This window comes from Vombatus ursinus, unplaced genomic scaffold, assembly GCF_900497805.2.
Source record: "Vombatus ursinus unplaced genomic scaffold, bare-nosed wombat genome assembly UNPS02014789.1, whole genome shotgun sequence".
Lineage (NCBI taxonomy): Eukaryota > Metazoa > Chordata > Mammalia > Diprotodontia > Vombatidae > Vombatus > Vombatus ursinus.
The window spans coordinates 8,240,786-8,258,141 of NW_020954567.1; the positions used below are offsets into that span (position 1 = coordinate 8,240,786).

Below are 17,356 nucleotides of genomic sequence, written 5' to 3' on the forward strand. Positions count from 1 at the left end.
TCCTTAAATTAGTTGCTGTGTTTCTCAGGGGTCATGGTAATGTTCTATATATAGTAGATGCAATACAAAGGGGAGACTGGAAATCCTTTGATCTATGGATTTGAGGAGCTGGGGGGTGGGGAATCTGTGATTTCATTGGTGTAGGGAATGGAACTCATCAAGTAAAAACCCCTTCCTCCCAATGCAGATTGTAAACATATCTGTAACTTAAGGTCTCTGAGAGTTGTCTGGGGGCATTAATCAGTTGTGACGTGCCCACTGTGGCACAGAGAGAATATGTCCAAAGCAGAACCTGAACCCAGGTCTTCCTGCTTCCAAAACTGACCCTCTATCCACTAGTCCATGAAACCTCTTTATTTATAGAATTACGCATTTAAAAATCCTTTGTTATAAATGATGAAGGTACAGGGAGAAATTAAGGTGATATAAAAAACAGAAGATATCAATAAAAACATAACAAATAAAAAAGAATTATATATTTACTAATAATATTAATTTATTTGCTTGTTATGGTAACAAAATATTTTAAAGAATATTAATAAGGCTCTACGTCAGCTTCCTTTTGGTTTTCCTTCTGATTACTCAACAGAAGCCATGTTTCCTTCTAGATAGGTGGAGTTTAATCATTTTGTTAATGTACAGGGATATGTATAAATTCTTATTTATGGATTATGCAGACCTTTAACTTTTTGGTGCATGGAACTGGAGCTCAAATTAGTCATTCTTTCTATATATTAGCATGGTAAAAAACTATTCAGGAAGGTTGATTGTAATCACTATTTTTTTTCCAGTCAGTGAATGGTCACATACCCACTTAGCAGGGAGTCCTAGCAATTCTAGCACCTCCTCTCTGTTGATGATGTCCTATATCTCCTGTCTGCAGTTGTCTGTTTACGTGTTGTCTCCCCTATTAGACTGAGAGCAGCTTGACAGCAGGAACTGTGGGAATTGTATTTTATTTTGTTTTGTTTTATTTTTCTTTGTATACTTAGAAGAGTGCCTCTCACACAGTAGGATACACAATTAGCGCACACTAGGAATCTTGCTAAAAGACACACATCTTCAAGTACATATATTCTATTTTGACTCTGAAGCTAAATGCAGCAGAAGAGGAATGCAAATCTCAGCAAGTTCAGGTGACATACTCTTCCCTAGACTTGGTTATAAAATTATTCCAAGGGTCAGACCAGCACCCAGGCAGCATTAACACTGAGGTGGCCCACACCCAAGCCACAGTAAAAGAGAGGATCAGGCCAGGGAGGAGACAACTAAGCCCCTAGGCAGCCCACTCCTGTCACCAAAGGGAGAGCAGAAGAAAGGACCTGGGTAGCACCTAGACTGCAAAATCGCTGGAGTCTTGCTACCAAAGGAGGCCTGCAACCAAAACAATAGACAACATCCAGCTGGGGCTTGTCAGGGTCACAAAAAGGGCCAGAATCATCTCAGGAGTGGGGGCTGTGTACAAGGTGAAAGAGAAGCTGCCGATGAAGAAATCAAAGTTGAAATAACATGAAAAGAACATACAATCTCTATGCAAAGACAAAGACAAGATGTATGGAAACAACTTAAGAATCAGACACCTCCCAGGAGAATGTGACAAGTCAAAAAAACCTAAAAGCCATCATGAAAGAAATGAAACAAAACAAAACAAAACAAAATAAAAAAAAAAAACCAAACAAACAAAAAACTGTCCAGAACTTTTGAGCACTGAAAACAACCTAAGTAGCCCCAGATTGCTTTCAGGAAAAAACCCAATAACAATAACAACAAAAACCAGCAACACACTCTAAGACCACATAGTGGTTAAAAGTAACGCTTTGGTTGACAAACAAATTCTGCAAGCACTTAAAAGAAAGTTCTTCAAATATAAAGGAAAGGAAATGGAAATAACAAAAGACTATTCTGCACCTACCAAAAGGCACAGAAGGGAATAGAATAACATTTCAAAAAGCAAAAGTGTTTGAGTTGCGATCTCCAGTTTGGGGGTGGGGAGGGAGACTAGTGTTTCCATCTTTTATTCAAAGGCCTCCTCTCTTTAGGCCTAAGGCTTTCTGTCTGGGTCAATGAACAATGAGAAGGGGACAGAATATAGCTCAGTGAGGCTCAGGGATGCTTTTCCTAGCCCTCCATACCCCATACTCATGACTCATGGAGCAACAGGGATGTCAGGCCTTAGAGAGTTTGCTAGAGGTTCCTCTGAGACAGGCCACAACAGATGGACAGAGGGCCACAGAAAGAGACTCTTCTGAAATAAGTCATGACAGAGGGATATACCCTACAAACTTGAGCCTAATCATCAACAAAAAAAGATGGACATTCAATAAAGGAGATTTTGAAACATTTCTGCAAAAACAACAGATGCGAGTAGGTGATTCAACTTGTAAACACTCCAAACAACAGAAACACAAGAAAGGTAACTACAACCAACAAGGAAAGTACAAGAAATGAAATAAACTGCCCCATTTCTAGAGGCTATTAAAAGAAAAAGGGAAATAAAAACAGAGGGTCCATTAGGAGATTTCTTTCCAAAAGAACCCCGGGGCGGGGGAGGGGATTAAAGCAGAATTTGAATAGAAGATTTGATGAACAGGCCTGAAACACTGTGAAGAAAACCTCACACTCCCTCCTGAAAGTGAATCAATGTATTTTGTGGAACTAATTGGAGAACAGGATGCTGCATAAAAAGAGAGGAGAGGTAGTCAGTTTAGAAAAGGGGTGATATAACTAAACCAAGTCAATGGTAAATAATGAAGGGAAAACATCTTCTGCAGTCTCTCAGCAAAAAGAGGGGGCTGCAGGACAATGGATGAGGTGCCAAAAGGAGGGACTGAACAGAGGAAGGGGAAGATCTCGACTCTGTGGTGGGGTGGGGGGAGGATCCCACTGAAGAACATTTCCAAAAGGGGAGGAGATGGGGACCTTACAATATCTTCAGAGACTTAGTGCTCAGGGAGACCACTTCCTCCGAGAGACTGTTGTGTCTCCATGGATAGCATCCTGAATCAGGAGAAGAGAGATCAGAGCTTCTGGGGGCCGCCAGCATCTAGAGGGATTGGAAGGCATGAATCGAGAGATCTATCATTCACTAATCAATAAATTCCAGCGGTTCCCTGTGACCTCTAAGACAAAATATAAACTCTTCTTCACAAATTGGCCACTTTCCACCTTCCCAGCATCCTTACACATTACACGTCTTACGTAAACCACATTCTGAGTTTAATGATCATCTATTTTTCACACACTCAATGATCCAACACACACAACACTCCATTTCCCCTCTCTGTGCTTTGCACAGGCAGGTCCCTATGCCTGGAGCGTGGTCCCTCGTCATCCCTGTCTCTCTCCTCGTTTTCCTGGCTTCCTTTAGGACTCTACAGGAGGCCTTTCCTGCTCTCTTATGGCTACTAGTGCCTTATTCTCTGAAGTTATCTTCCATCTACTCTGCATGTATCTTGTATATACCATATATTTATGTATAGACTGCCTCCTCCAATAGAATATAAACCCCTTGAGCCAGAGACAGCTTTTACCCATTGTGTCCCTAGCACTGGCACACTTCTGTTACATGGTAATACTTCCTGATTGAATGATTGGTTTCTTCACCTTTGCAGAATGGTTATACCAAATCACAGCTCTACCAGCAACGCATTAGTGTATCTGTTTTTTTTTACAACCCTTCCAACATCAATTATTTTCATCTTCTGTCATCTTTGTCAATTTGCTGGATGAAACCTCAGCCTCATTTTAACTTGTATTTCTTTTATTATTAATGCTCTGGAATATTTTTCATATGGGTGATAGTAGTTTACAATCCTTCTTTGAGTACTATTTGTTCATATCCTTTTTGGTCACTTATTTATTGTGGGATAGCTTTTGGTCTTATGTATTTCTTTTAAAATACATAAAATCCCCATAGACTATGTCCATTATATTAGTTGCATTAATTTTGTTTGTGCAAAAGCTTTTCAACTTCATGTAACTGAAACTATTTTATCTTTTGTTGTTGTCTATGTTTCTTGTTTGGTTAAGAATTCAGCCCCTGAGCCTTAGATTACCTGATCTGGGTTCTCTTTTAATTTTTATGATATGACCTTTAATATTTAGGCCACATAATCATTTTGTGTTTACTGCTGTATACGATATAAGATGTTGGTCTAAACCTGGTTTCACCTACAACAGTTTTCCAGTAATTTAAGTTTTGGGGTTTCTTGGATACTGGAAACTGTCCAGTTATTTTAAAATATGTATTCAGGGTTCTTTTATTAGAATACTGGTAAACATACTTTAAGAGAAAAGGAACTGGTTGTACGTATTAATTGGCAAATTATGATTTCTGCATTCTTTCTGGACTTTGAGTAGCCATGCTAACCTTACTGTATCCACCCTGTCACTAGGTAAAATAATGAATCGATTATATTTTTAGACAGCGAGATGACAGAGAGTGCTGGGCCTAAGGTCAGGAAGACTTGAGTTCAAATCCAACTTCTGACAGTAGCTGACCCTGGACTAGTCACTTAACCTTTGTTTGCCTCAGTTTCCTCATCTATAAAATGGGCATCATAATTTCACCAACTTACAAGATTATTAGGAGGGTCAAATGAAATAATAATTATAAAGCACTTAGTGCTTGGCACATAGTAAATGCTAGATGTTAGTTATCATTAATATTATTAAATTAGAATGTCCGGATTATTAAATCATCATTTGATCAAGAGGAACATGAAATAGATAGAGATATCAGGTTCTACATTTCTGCAACCTCTTTATAAATAATAAAAACAGGGAAGAGTTCTCTTACATAAAACATTTGTTTATAGGCTTTCTTACTTTTACCCCTAATTTTCACTGCAAAGAAATTAGGCACATGTCTCATTTAATTGCTAGGATCAAAAGAGAGGATAAGAAAAGAGGAGGGGTCAAGAAAACAGAAAAATAAGGAGAACTAAATTTAGGCTTGTTATGTCATTGATTCCAGCAATCTGTATGCTGACCTTGGAGCTCCTTTTAAAGGGATATATTTTGTTTTTCAAATGGAAAAATACAAACATTTAAGATTGGTTATAACCAATAGAAAGAATAATCACCTTCTCCACCTTTCAAAAACTATTTTATTCCAGGTCTACCTGTGCTTTGGATTTAGTGAAAAACAAGTAAAATGTATTCATTCATTCAGTTTAACCCTAAGAGGAACTGTTATACTGAGCCTGTAATGTCATTTTCTACTTTTGGAATATGGGAAATAAATTGCTCAAATATATTCTTTAGGTACAAGAGCATTCCTAAATGCCAACATCATAGTCCAAGGTCATAATCACTTCTTGCCTGGAGTATCACACTATCTTCCTCCTTCTCCATCCTTTCCAATACACTCTGCAAGAAATCCGCCAGATTGATCTTTCTAAAATACCATTTTCATCACATTATTTCCTGAAATCATTACCCACTATGTAAACTATATACCTTTTGGTCTAGTTTTAAAAGCCCTCCATAATCTGGACCCATATTCTGACCTTTTCTATATCACCTTACAATATTCTCTTACATGACCCCTCTTCTCCTCCTGCCAGATCAGTCTACCATCTTCCAAACAAACCATCCTGTTTTTGCTCATGTCATGTTCCCTCTTGTCTTAAAATCCTAATCATGTTCATCCTCTTATGTATCTGTGATTTGTGCCCAACTAAAATGGGAAGGTTCTTCAGAGAAGGAACTAAGCAGTAAATTTACTTGAATCCCCCACAGAATTTAGTGAAGGACCTTGAAGATACTAAGTACTCAATCACCACAAGAGCATGTGGTCTAGGTGAGGGAAATTACTAAATGCCCACTGTGTGCACAGCATTTATCTAGCATTTATCTATGGGAGACAAAGTTTAGGTAAGACATGAGCTTTGCATCCAAAGAGCCTGTATTCTATGTAAGAACTCATGAGTTCTTTTCTTTTTTTTTTTTTACTATACTCTACAATTTAAATATTAACTAGATGAATAAATAGAATTATATATGAAACATAAATATGCATACCATCATTTAGCAATTTTACAAGAGGATTATGAAAATAATTTGTGACTCTTCATACATTACTCTGAGGGACCTAGTTATGTACATGAATTAGTGACCACCTACATATACATTAACAATCTACCTTAAACTGGAAGGTTTTTAATTATGCTTAAATCATAAATGACCACATATAAATACATTATTAAAAAAAACTAAACAAATCTTACATATTAATACCTATAATTTAAAGTCAAAGTGTAAGGAATGTGACCTTTCTAAGAAAGTATTGAATATCTGGTTGGTTGTCGTCCTTTGTGCTCGAAGAGAACCAAAATGACATTACTCTGTCAGGATCAAGGTACAGTGTGTCCAACTGTGGCTGATTAGACCAATATAAGTTCAGAAGGCTCTACCACAAGTCAGGCACAAATAGTACGTATAAATATCTGGAGTGAAGATGTCTCTAACTTTGTACATGTCACGTTTCTTTTGAGCTGCTTCAATTCTGCTTTGCTCATGGAGCACAGTGCTTTCTTTGATGCGGGCACACCATGCTGGATGGTCCTGTGCCAGTGTCTCCCATTTCTCAAAATCAATTCTAAAGTTCTTCAGAGAGACCTAGAAAGTGTCTTTGTATCATTTCTTCTGACCTCTGTGTGAGCACTTGCCTGTGTGGGTTCTCTGTAAATAATCTGTTAGACAAATGTACATTTGGCATTTGAACAGCATGGTGCGCCCATCAGACTTCCACTCTCTGCAGTAGTTTGAATGCCTGGCACTTCAGCTCGAGAAAGAACCTCAGCGTATGGTAACTAATCTTGCCAGATGATCTTTAGAATCTTCCTTAGACAATTCAAATGGAAGCGATTCGGTTTCTTGGCATGGCACTGGTATAGTGCACAGGCTTCACAGGCATACAACAATAAGGTCAGCACAATGGCTCTGTATAGCTTCAGTTTGAAAGGCAGCCTAATACCTCTTCTCTCCCACACTTTTCTTCAGACCTTCCCAAACATTGAGCTAGCTCTGGCAATGGAGGCTTCAACCTCATCATCTATGTGGACATCCCTGGAAAGTATACTGCCAAAGTAAGTAAATTTATCCGCAGCATTCAAAATAAACTTATCCATATCTTTAATTAATGGTTCCACATATGGATGGTAAGGTGCTGGCTGGTGGAGAACCTCTGCTTTCTTGGTCTTAATCGTCGGGCCAAAATTAGCGCCAGCAGCAGAGAATCAATCCATACTCGATTGCATCTTAGCCTCAGAGGCTGCATTGAGTGCACAATAATCTGCAAACAAAAAGTTGTGTACCAACTGTCCCTCCATTTTAGTCTTGGCTGGAAGCCTTTTCAAGTTAAATAATTTACCATCAGTGAGCTTGATGTTGTCCTCAGTAAAGGCATCTAACAACATTCCTGAAAACAACATGCTGAAAAGCATGCGAGCAAGCACACAGCCCTTCCTCAGTCCACTGGGAACTGAGAAAGTATGAGAGCATCATCCATTATGCAGAACCCGTGCAAGCATGCTAAAATGGAATTGGCACACGATATGGATGAACTTCTCCAGGCAACCAAATTTTGACATGATCTTTCAACTGTTGGATATCTAAGCAGAATTAGAAAGGTGAGGGTCTTCCTCCTAAGATTTCCATTAATGTGACCAGAGTCATAAACTCTTGGGAGGAGGAATGAAAAAGCATGCTTTCCTTTGACCTGCCAAAAATAATATCTAAGCTCCACATAAGGTATGAACATCCACTGAACTCCAGACTCCACAACATATAAAGGAAGGAAATGACATAAATTATATAGAATAAGGTACCTTACTGGGGGAATTTATTGATCAGTCAAGCTAAAATCAAAGTCCTAGAAGATGCATCACTATTGTGTTCAATATCCAGCACAGGGCAAAATTTCGATGTGACATACTCAAAGGCATATGCACAAGTCAGGTCCTATGTTAGAGAGGACACTAGCCCCCTCTACTCCACGTTCATCAAACAAAGAATGAGACTACTCAAGTTTCATCATAAAAGATTTGACATTCAATACGAAGATTTTCTGGCCCAGGAGGTTTGTTATACACTAAAATGGAAAGCTGACATAGATTGTAAAAACTCCTGAAAGAGATTTTTGAAAACACTACCTATAGATGTTCTTCTGTTGGTAGTATTTTGGGGAGGTTCACTTGATGGCTGAACGATGTCATTAAGAGATGCTTCTGTTGTTGTTGTTGTTGTTCAGTTGTGTCCAATTCTTTGTGACCTTATTTGAGGCTTTCTAGGCAAACATACTGGAGTCGTTTGCCATTTTCTTCTCCAGCTCATTGATTTGCCCAGGATCACACAGCTAGTAAGTGTCTGAGGCTACATTTGAACTTAGGTTCTCCTGACTCCAGGTACTCTATCCACTATGCCACCTACCTATCCCAAGAAATGATTCTCCTGAGGTTAATTGAGTCCATACTACTTTATGTGGAGCAGTATGTTTCATTATTAACTGACCGATCTTTAAAAAAAAAAAAAACAACCTACTTGTGTTCATTTCCATAGTCCATAGTGAATGACCTTATAAAATGCCAATTCCAGGACACATAATATTTAACATGTCCTTAAGGCATTCCGGTTTGTGATTTGGCAGACTGGGAAGGTGGCACAATTAAAGAAAGCTTGTGCTTAGGGTGTGGTAAGAAAATTGCAAGATGGCTTTTATCAATGACCTCTGGACTTATCTGTGGGGTACAGGTTAAATATGTACAACAACTATTCCAATGATATGGTGTTATGTATCTCTGTGGAAACATAAAGGCTAAAATGAAAATTTCCATAGAATGAAAAAAAGATGTAGATAAACTGAACAAATCTGTTCCACATTCTGTGATAATCTAGTAGGAAGAAGAGAATTCCTGAAATATCAAATAAGTGAATTTCAAAAAGATGTAGATATGCATGTATATAAATACATATATGTTTATCTATGTAGATAAATACACACATGCTCACACACTTATACAAATACATATGTGTATGTATGTGTATATATATATATACATACATATATACATGTAGAGAGAGACAGAGAGAAAGAGAGAGAGAGAGACAGAGAGAGAGAGAAAGAGAGAGAGAGAGAGAGAGAGAGAGGTCCATACATATCAAAGAACATTTTAAAACTGACTAGTTAGATAAGAGATTGGGACTCTGTGAGAGTAACTGGACTAACTTACACATTCAGGCCGCAGCAAGAACACGAAGGTTGCCTGTGACAGGCCTGTCCTTAGTCCAAGGATCTTTCATCTAGAAAAAACTAATCAGTGCCCAGGAAGTATTAGTAGGCCATCAGGGACTACAATTTGATAATCTAATAAAACCTTACCAGAAACTCTGTGAGGCAGCACAGCCCAGTACAAAGAACACTGGACTTGTACTTGGCCCTCGGTCAATACTTTTTGAATTGAATTAAGAGGAACCCAGCGTTTATCCCCACAGATCTCACTGGGATGCTGAGTCCTGTGTTGTTGTTTGCATGGATGCAGGAGAGTCAGGTTATGTGATGCAGCTGAATGGAGGCAAAGGAACTGGGTTCAAATCTTGGCTCTGTCACTTACCACAGGGTGACCCTGAGCAAATCATCTCACTTCCCTGAGGTGCATTTTCCTCCCTTGTAAAAAAACAAGGGGGTTGGAGCAAATGATGAGTAAAGTCAAATGGTCTTAAGAGGACCCAAGTTCTCCTTTGCTCTGGTCTGACTGTCTGGGTACAGCACTCTGGATCAGCAGTTCTGGAAATGTGCAGTTGAAGGGTCTACAGGGCAGCATATTCCCTTTCCACGCTCCAAACAGGAGAGACAAGCATCATGTCCTCAATTCTGCACTTCCTGCTCATTTGGAAAGACGAGTTGTGGCTACCAGGTCTATGGTATGGAAAGGTGATTCCAGGGGGCAGCTAGGTGGCACAGTGGATAGAGCACCGGCCCTGGAGTCAGGAAGACCTGAGTTCAAATCTGGGCTCAGACCGGAGACTTAACACTTACTACTGGGCAAGTTACTTAACCCCAATTACCTCGCCAAAAAAAAAAAAAAAAAAAAAAAAAAGAAGAAGAAGAAGAAGAAAGAAAGAAAGAAAGGAAAAGGTGACTCCAGAAACATTTACCTAGTACTGTGCAAGTTCCTGCCCTGGACATTATACCCCTCAAGGGATAGATCAATGCAGGTTAGAATACTTAGGGAAGAGTTCGTGAATGAGGCAGACTTGCACCGGACCGTGAAGGGAGGCATACCAAGCACAGGAAATAACACAAGCACAGACAAGAAGAAAGGAGTGGGAACAGTGAGCTCTCAAGGCAGTGAGGAACAAATGGGTCACAGTGAGAAGTAGCTTGACATAAGGCTGGGCTAGCGAGACAGCTACAAACAGGGGCCAGGAAAGGGTTGGGGGTTTAAAAGCCAGGCCCGTGTGTGTGTGTGTGTGCGTGCGTGTGCGCGTGTGTGCGTGTGTGCGTACACATGTTTGTGAGGTATTCCAAAAGTACTGAAGTTTTCAGCTATTAAGGCATATATGTATATATGTGTATGTGCGTATGTATTTGTATTTATGTATTTGTGTGCGTAAATATATACGAATATGTAGTAAATATATGTACATGTTAAATGTTCATATATTAAAAGATAAACAGCGCATAAGCAGAACCTGGCAAACTTACAAATGTGCCAGCCTAACTGCACATTGGTAAATTAAGACCTGTCAAGGTGCCAAAAAAACATTAGACTGCACCTTCAAAAAACAACGCAGATGATACCCAATGTTGTTAAGCAACAACTCACTTAACTGTTTTCTAGAAATACTTAACAGTGTGCACAGGATAGTCAGTGCACACAGAGGAGGAGCACCATGACGACCTTCCTCACATTGAACAACGACACACAGATTCCCATCGTGGCATCGGGTCCACAGAAGTCCTCTCCAGGCAAAGTGCCCGAAGCAGTGAAGACTGAGATAGATATGAAACACTACCACATTGACCGTGCCTATGTCCACAGAATGAGAGGCCCTGGGCCAAGCCTGAGGAACTTCTCTGTCCTGGCGGACCCAGGATTCAAGCCATTGCAACAAAGCCCAACAAAACCACAATGCTGGTTCTGGTCCCCACGTTGGTCATCCTAGCACACACTGATGAGAATTTTCAGGCCTTTGATTCTGAGATGGCCAATACGGGGATGCCAATCATGCTTAATTCTAACTGTGACTGGAGGGCTGGTGTTTCTTCTCAAAGATCATTCCTCTGATGCTTCATTTTGAAGCTGTGGGTGGCTGCCATCCAGTATCTGAATGATATTCTCCCGATGCTTCCAAATGTGCTAACGCGTACTTAGAAGTTTGTATCGTTCTTCTGCATTGTACTGCTCACACTGCTGACCTCTGCTCTTAAAAACTGGATCAGCAACTGAAGACCAATGCAGAATTTCAACGTGATCAAGTACCAGTTTTTTCTGCCCTCCTTCCTCCCCAGCTAGAGGGAAAACAGAATGACTAGCCCTCCCTAGATGGACACCGCAAACAACAATTGTGCCACCAGCGAATGATTTTTCTTCTTTAGTAATAAGTAGATAAGATATATAGCCTAACTTCTTACTTTAATTAAAAAAATCTTTCATGTTTTATTAAAAAAGAATAGACAAACTAGGAATCAAAAAGAATGAAATTAGTCACTTACACTGAATTAAAATATAATAAAAATTTAATAAATTGAATTATTTTGAAAACTTTAAAGTTAACAAAATAGGGTTTTAAAATCAAATAAATAGTAAATTAGATTATTTTCATATTTTACAATTTTTTTATTTTACACTATTAGCTAATAGCATAAATGCTTTTATTTAATCAAGGATGGATAACTTAATTTAAACAAATGATTATCCTGGAAGTTATAAAAATTATAGCAATATCTTTGCTAATTGCTCTTTCCTTTTGTGGATAATAATCATTCTAAAATGTAAAACAGTATGATCAAGAATATGATTAAGATTTACATATACGGGATTATTGCCCTGTGACCATCTATAAGAAAATGTCTGAATATACCACAACATTCAAAGTATAATTATGCAGAAGTAGACTTAAGATATGGACTTCCCATCAAGAATAAATTACAATCTTCAGTGCTTATTTAGAAATAACGCAAATAATCAGGAAAACTTAGAATTGGATGGGACCTCAGAGGACATCTATAGCCAAAAGGTACCTAAAAAAAGAATCCTCTGAATAACAACTGAAAAAGGTTTACCCAGACTTTGCCTCAACACGTACAGCATTAAGTCCATTACCCACACCTCCCTGCCAATGCCACATTTGAGCAATTCTTACTGTTAAGAGGTTTTTCCTTTATATCAAGACTAAATTTGCCTCTTTGCAACTTCCAACCATTACTCCAAATTAGACTTTCTGGGACTAAGCAAAATATATCTACTGTCTCTTCTATATGACAGCTCAAATAACTGAAGACAATTACCATGTTACCCCTAAATCTTCTCTTTTCTAAGCTAAACATCTTCACCAACTTTAACCAGTCCATATGTAGCATAATCCAGAGGACCTTTGCCTTTCTGGATGTCCTCATGAATACTCCTGAGCTTATCCACATCCTTCCTAAAATGTGATGCACAGAGCACATTACACTAAAAATGGTGTGGCCAGGGCTGAGAACAGTAGGACTGTAACCTCCCTCTTTCTGGACATTATGTAAGCCTCCTTTCATGAGACACTCATATTGAGCTTGCAGCCACTAAAACCCTCTGATCTTTTTTAGATAAACTAGTCTATTAATTTTATCATCATCATCATCACAATAATAGCTAGCATTTATATAGTATCTACTATGTGCCAGGCACTGTGCTAAGCACTTTACAAAAACTATTCCATCTGAGCCTCACAACAACCCTGTGAGGTAGATCTTGTTATTATTCCCATTTTTCAGATGAGGAAACTAAGGCAAACAAGGGTTAAGTGACTCATCCAAGGTCACACAGATACTAAACGTCTGAGCCAAATTTGAACTCAGGTGTTCTTGACTCTAAGCCCAGCACTCTATCCACTGTACCCCCTCATCACCTCTAGTGCTGCATTATCTCGTGAACATGAAGAAGACAACATGAAACCAAGTGTAAGAATGTATATTTATCTCTATGAAATCCTATATTATTAAATTCATCCCCAAATAGTAACTTCTCAAACATTTCTTTGTATCCTGACTGCCATGGGACGTCAGCCATCCCTCTCAGGTATGTGTCATCTGAAAATTTCATCTACACCCCATTTAGGTCTTTATTGCTGTCACTGAGAATACAAAGCACAGATCCCTGGTGCATTCCATTAGAGATCTAATTCCAAGCTGACACCAAGTCATTACTGAAAACTCTGGACTTGGTCATTCAATCAGTTCTATTTGATCCTCACAACAACCCTGCAACATATATGCTATTATTAATCCCATTTCATAATTGAGGAAACTGAGGCAGACGAAGTTAAGTGACTTGCCCTGAGCCACATAAACCAGTAAACATAAGAGGCCACATTTGAACTCAGGTCTTCATGACTCCAGGCCCAGTGCTCTATTACATCACCTAGCTACTTATTCAAGGCCTGTAGTTGTAGGATTCCAATAACTTTTTTCTTTTCTGAAAATTAGGAAAATAAATAGTGCATCTGTCTAGTCCTGCATCAGCTTTTCCATTCTCAAAAATCTTTGAGAGATCACTGACTGATTCTGCAATAACACCTGCCACTAAAGACACAGTTTATTTGGGTCAGGTAACTCAAATTCATCAAGCACAACTAAGTGCTCTCTCTCTTCCTCTCTCTCTTCCTCTCTCCTTCTCTCCCTCTCCCTCTTTCTCTCTCTCTCTCTCTTTCTCCCTTTCCCTACTTATCTTAGGTAATAACTCCCTATTTTTGTTCTATACTGTCCAGCCCCCAAATCATTCCCCTTGTCAAGAAAAAGAGATGCAGAATCAATGTGAATTAGTTCATCTTTTTCTTTCCATAGCTTATCATGCTCCCTTCTACCCTTCAGTCCTTTCTTTCATTCTCCTCCAACCTCAATGAAGTTAGCAACAAAAATAAGCCCTTTTTGTGGTCCTTTGCTTTCTTCACCATGCACGTTGTGCTTCTTACATTATCCTCACAGTACAAGGCTGTGTCTTGGTATTTATTCTTTATGACTTGCCTTTGTTTCTATATTCTGTATGTTCTTTAAGTTTGCTGAAAAGTTTTCTGTGTATTCACTGTAGTCATGTACATAACCCTTCTTTTTCCTCTTCATTGGAGCTGTTGCTCTCTGGATCTTCAGAATTTTATTCTTGAGACTCCCAGATCTCCTGGGCCCACTTGGCCAGTAGACTTTTAAGCCACAGGATCCTACTCATCCTCTCAATGAACTCTTCAAATTTTTCCTCCCAGAAATCTAGGGTTCATGTCATTTCATTCCCAGCTTTCCTTTCCTTTGGTATCACCATTTATAACTTGGAATGGTTCCAACTTTGCCATGATATTCTCTCCAGCAACCAGTTCATCCTTGTTGATGAGAACCAGATTCAAAATAGAAAGTCCTTTAAGTGGTGCTCTAATCTTTGCAAATTTAAATAATAATCAAGGCAAATCAAGAAATTAGCTTCTCTTCTGGGAGTAAAGAAAGATAATTCCAGCAGCTGTCTAGATAACTGAAGTCCCTCATCTTTTCTACTTTATATCTCTAGGCTAAGTTTGTCATCTAATCTCCAAAATTACCTTATTCCTCATTCTGTCTAGGTCAGAAGTTCTTATCTTTTTTTGTGTCATGCCCCCTTTGGTAGTCTGGTGAAACCTACGGACCCTTTCTTAGAATAATGTTTTAAATGTATAGAATTACAAAAGAACCTAATTATATTTATAATAATTACCAAAATATTTTCAAAAAACATGTTCACATAGCCAAACTCAAAGACCCCTGGTCTGATCTACCCACTGTATGTAGTATTTTCAATTACCAATATACAACCAATATAAAGTCAGAATTATTGCACATGTGTTTTGCATCCCTCTGTACTACACGCTAGAGTGAGATTACCTTTAAGTACTTGGAAGACTCTTAAAATATAATCACAAAGCACGAAGTTCCTTTTTAAAAGTATATATTATGAAAAGCTTTCATGTTTCTGAAAAGCATATAAAGTTAATTTCTGTAAATTATACAATTTTTATGAATTTCACCATATTTTAAATTCATTAGAAGAACTCTATATCTAAATGAATCTTATGACAAATCAATTTATAAAATAAAGTCTCCTTCAGGAAAGTGAATAATGGCTCTTTCATTTATCTTTTCTGTAAACCTAGATTATCACCATTGGCTTCTTAAATGTAAGACACACTTTATTCCCCTTATAAGGCCATCAAGAGTAGTAGAAAAAATCAACTTTTCATCACTGTGTAGAAGATCAAAGTCCTAGTTTTCATTTAGTCCAATCCCATCACTTGGCAGATGAAGAAACTGAAATTCTAGGAAAGAAAATTATTTACCCTAGGCTATATAGCTAGTTAACCGAACAAACAGAATGGAATCCTGGTCACCAGATTTCCATTCCATTGTTCTTTATATGTATGGAAAATGCGACTGGTTCAACCAAACCAAAAGCTCTGTCTATTCTGGCAAATGGTTGCACAGACAGAACTTTAAAGTGCTTTGTTTATTAACTTAACTTGAGATGCTTTCACATATTACAATTCGGAGTGATAGTTAATACTTACCAAAAGCCTTTATTTCATTAGATTTTTGTTAAATCTTTATTAACCTTACACAGCTACAAAATATACCACTTAACAGCAAAGTATTTGAAATTATGAATCATTACAATGTCTATTAAACCTAATTAGGGGCCTATAAAGCTGATAACCAATATGTGACCTTTAAAGGTTTCAAAATCTGCAAAGCAAAAAATATACATCATCTCATTTCATCTTCATAACAACAAGAAGTGATTCTATGGGCATTATTATCCCCATTTATTCCCATTTTGCAGATGAGGAAAGTAAGACTCAAACAGGGTAAATTACTTTCTCACGGTCACACAGAGAGTATAAGAGGCAGGAAGTGAGCCCAGGTAATTTGGATTCCAAAGGGTGCATTCTACCCAGCATGTCATGGGGCCTCTCTACCAACAGGGTATTTCACAGATTCACATTCTATTTGTAAAACAATCATATAATCTCATAGACCAATATTTTTTAAAGTTTTCTTACTTAGAAAAAATACTACGAATGAAGTTGAGATAAGACTGTGGTCCTTGTGCATCTTACCTCTAAAAGACCATCCTCAGGCAAATCAGTACAGTGAACAGCATTCTGAATTTTGCTCTTCCCAAAGAGAGCTCGGAGGGTTCCAGGGCGGAGATGACGAGCTATTTCCTATGAAATATATTTACGTAAAAATAAAGTCAGCATGGTTTTAGGAAGAAGATTATCAATGACATGAAGTACTTAAATAACCTAATATATAACATATATCATTAAATAACTCAATATAGACATAACCTAATACATATGTAACCTAACATATGACATTAGCATACAGATTTTTCATAGATCATATACATATATATGTAAATAAAGGTATAGGTATAGATTTTTGTAAGGCTTTTTCACCGTCCAATTTTCCATACATATATTTAAACTACTGCCAGAAGAAAAAAAGTAACTGAAATTTTTTACTGTTAAGATTATTAGAATAAAACAAAACAAAACTCTGGTTCAATAATGATTATAACTCTATATTTTATATCAATAATGGAACTCTCAAGTAACTCATTAAAATGAACAGATTTAATGGCATCCAATAACAGGTTAATAAGAAAATATAACTTACATGATTGTATTAACTCATATTTACAGAAAAGCTATTTGTACATTATTCTCAACTCAACTTTTTATTAAATATCCACTGTGTTCAGAGCATTGTGCTAGATCAGTGGTTCTCAAACTTTTTGTTCTCAAGACCCCTTTAGACTCTTAAAGCTCGTCACCACCTTAGATCCAATCTACTTTACCCACCTTGCTATATATTATTCCCCTCCATCCACTCTGCAATCCAACCAAACTAATCTTGCTGTTCTTTCCATATAACTCCATCTTCCATGTGTCCCCCTTTGCATTTTACCTCTTAGAATCTCTTATTTCCTTCAACTCTCTGTTGAAATGCCATCTTCTATGTGAATCCTGTCCTGATCTCCCCACCACATCTAGGTGGTGTAGTGTTTAGCTGCTGGCCATGTAGCCGGGAAGGCTTCTATTTGAATACTATCTCAGAGACAGGCATTTTCAC

General features: G+C 38.0%; 1 protein-coding gene across 2 annotated transcripts in view; it reads right to left on the reverse strand.

Annotated features, from left to right (window-relative positions):
* The window catches only part of NME7 (NME/NM23 family member 7), a 176,383-nt gene that overhangs the window by 51,188 nt on the left and 107,839 nt on the right, over window positions 1–17,356 (reverse strand). For both annotated transcript variants that reach the window (XM_027868294.1, XM_027868295.1), the window contains exon 11: window positions 16,336–16,443. In XM_027868294.1, coding sequence (XP_027724095.1) covers window positions 16,336–16,443 — 108 coding nt within the window. The remainder of the gene's footprint in view (window positions 1–16,335; window positions 16,444–17,356) is intronic.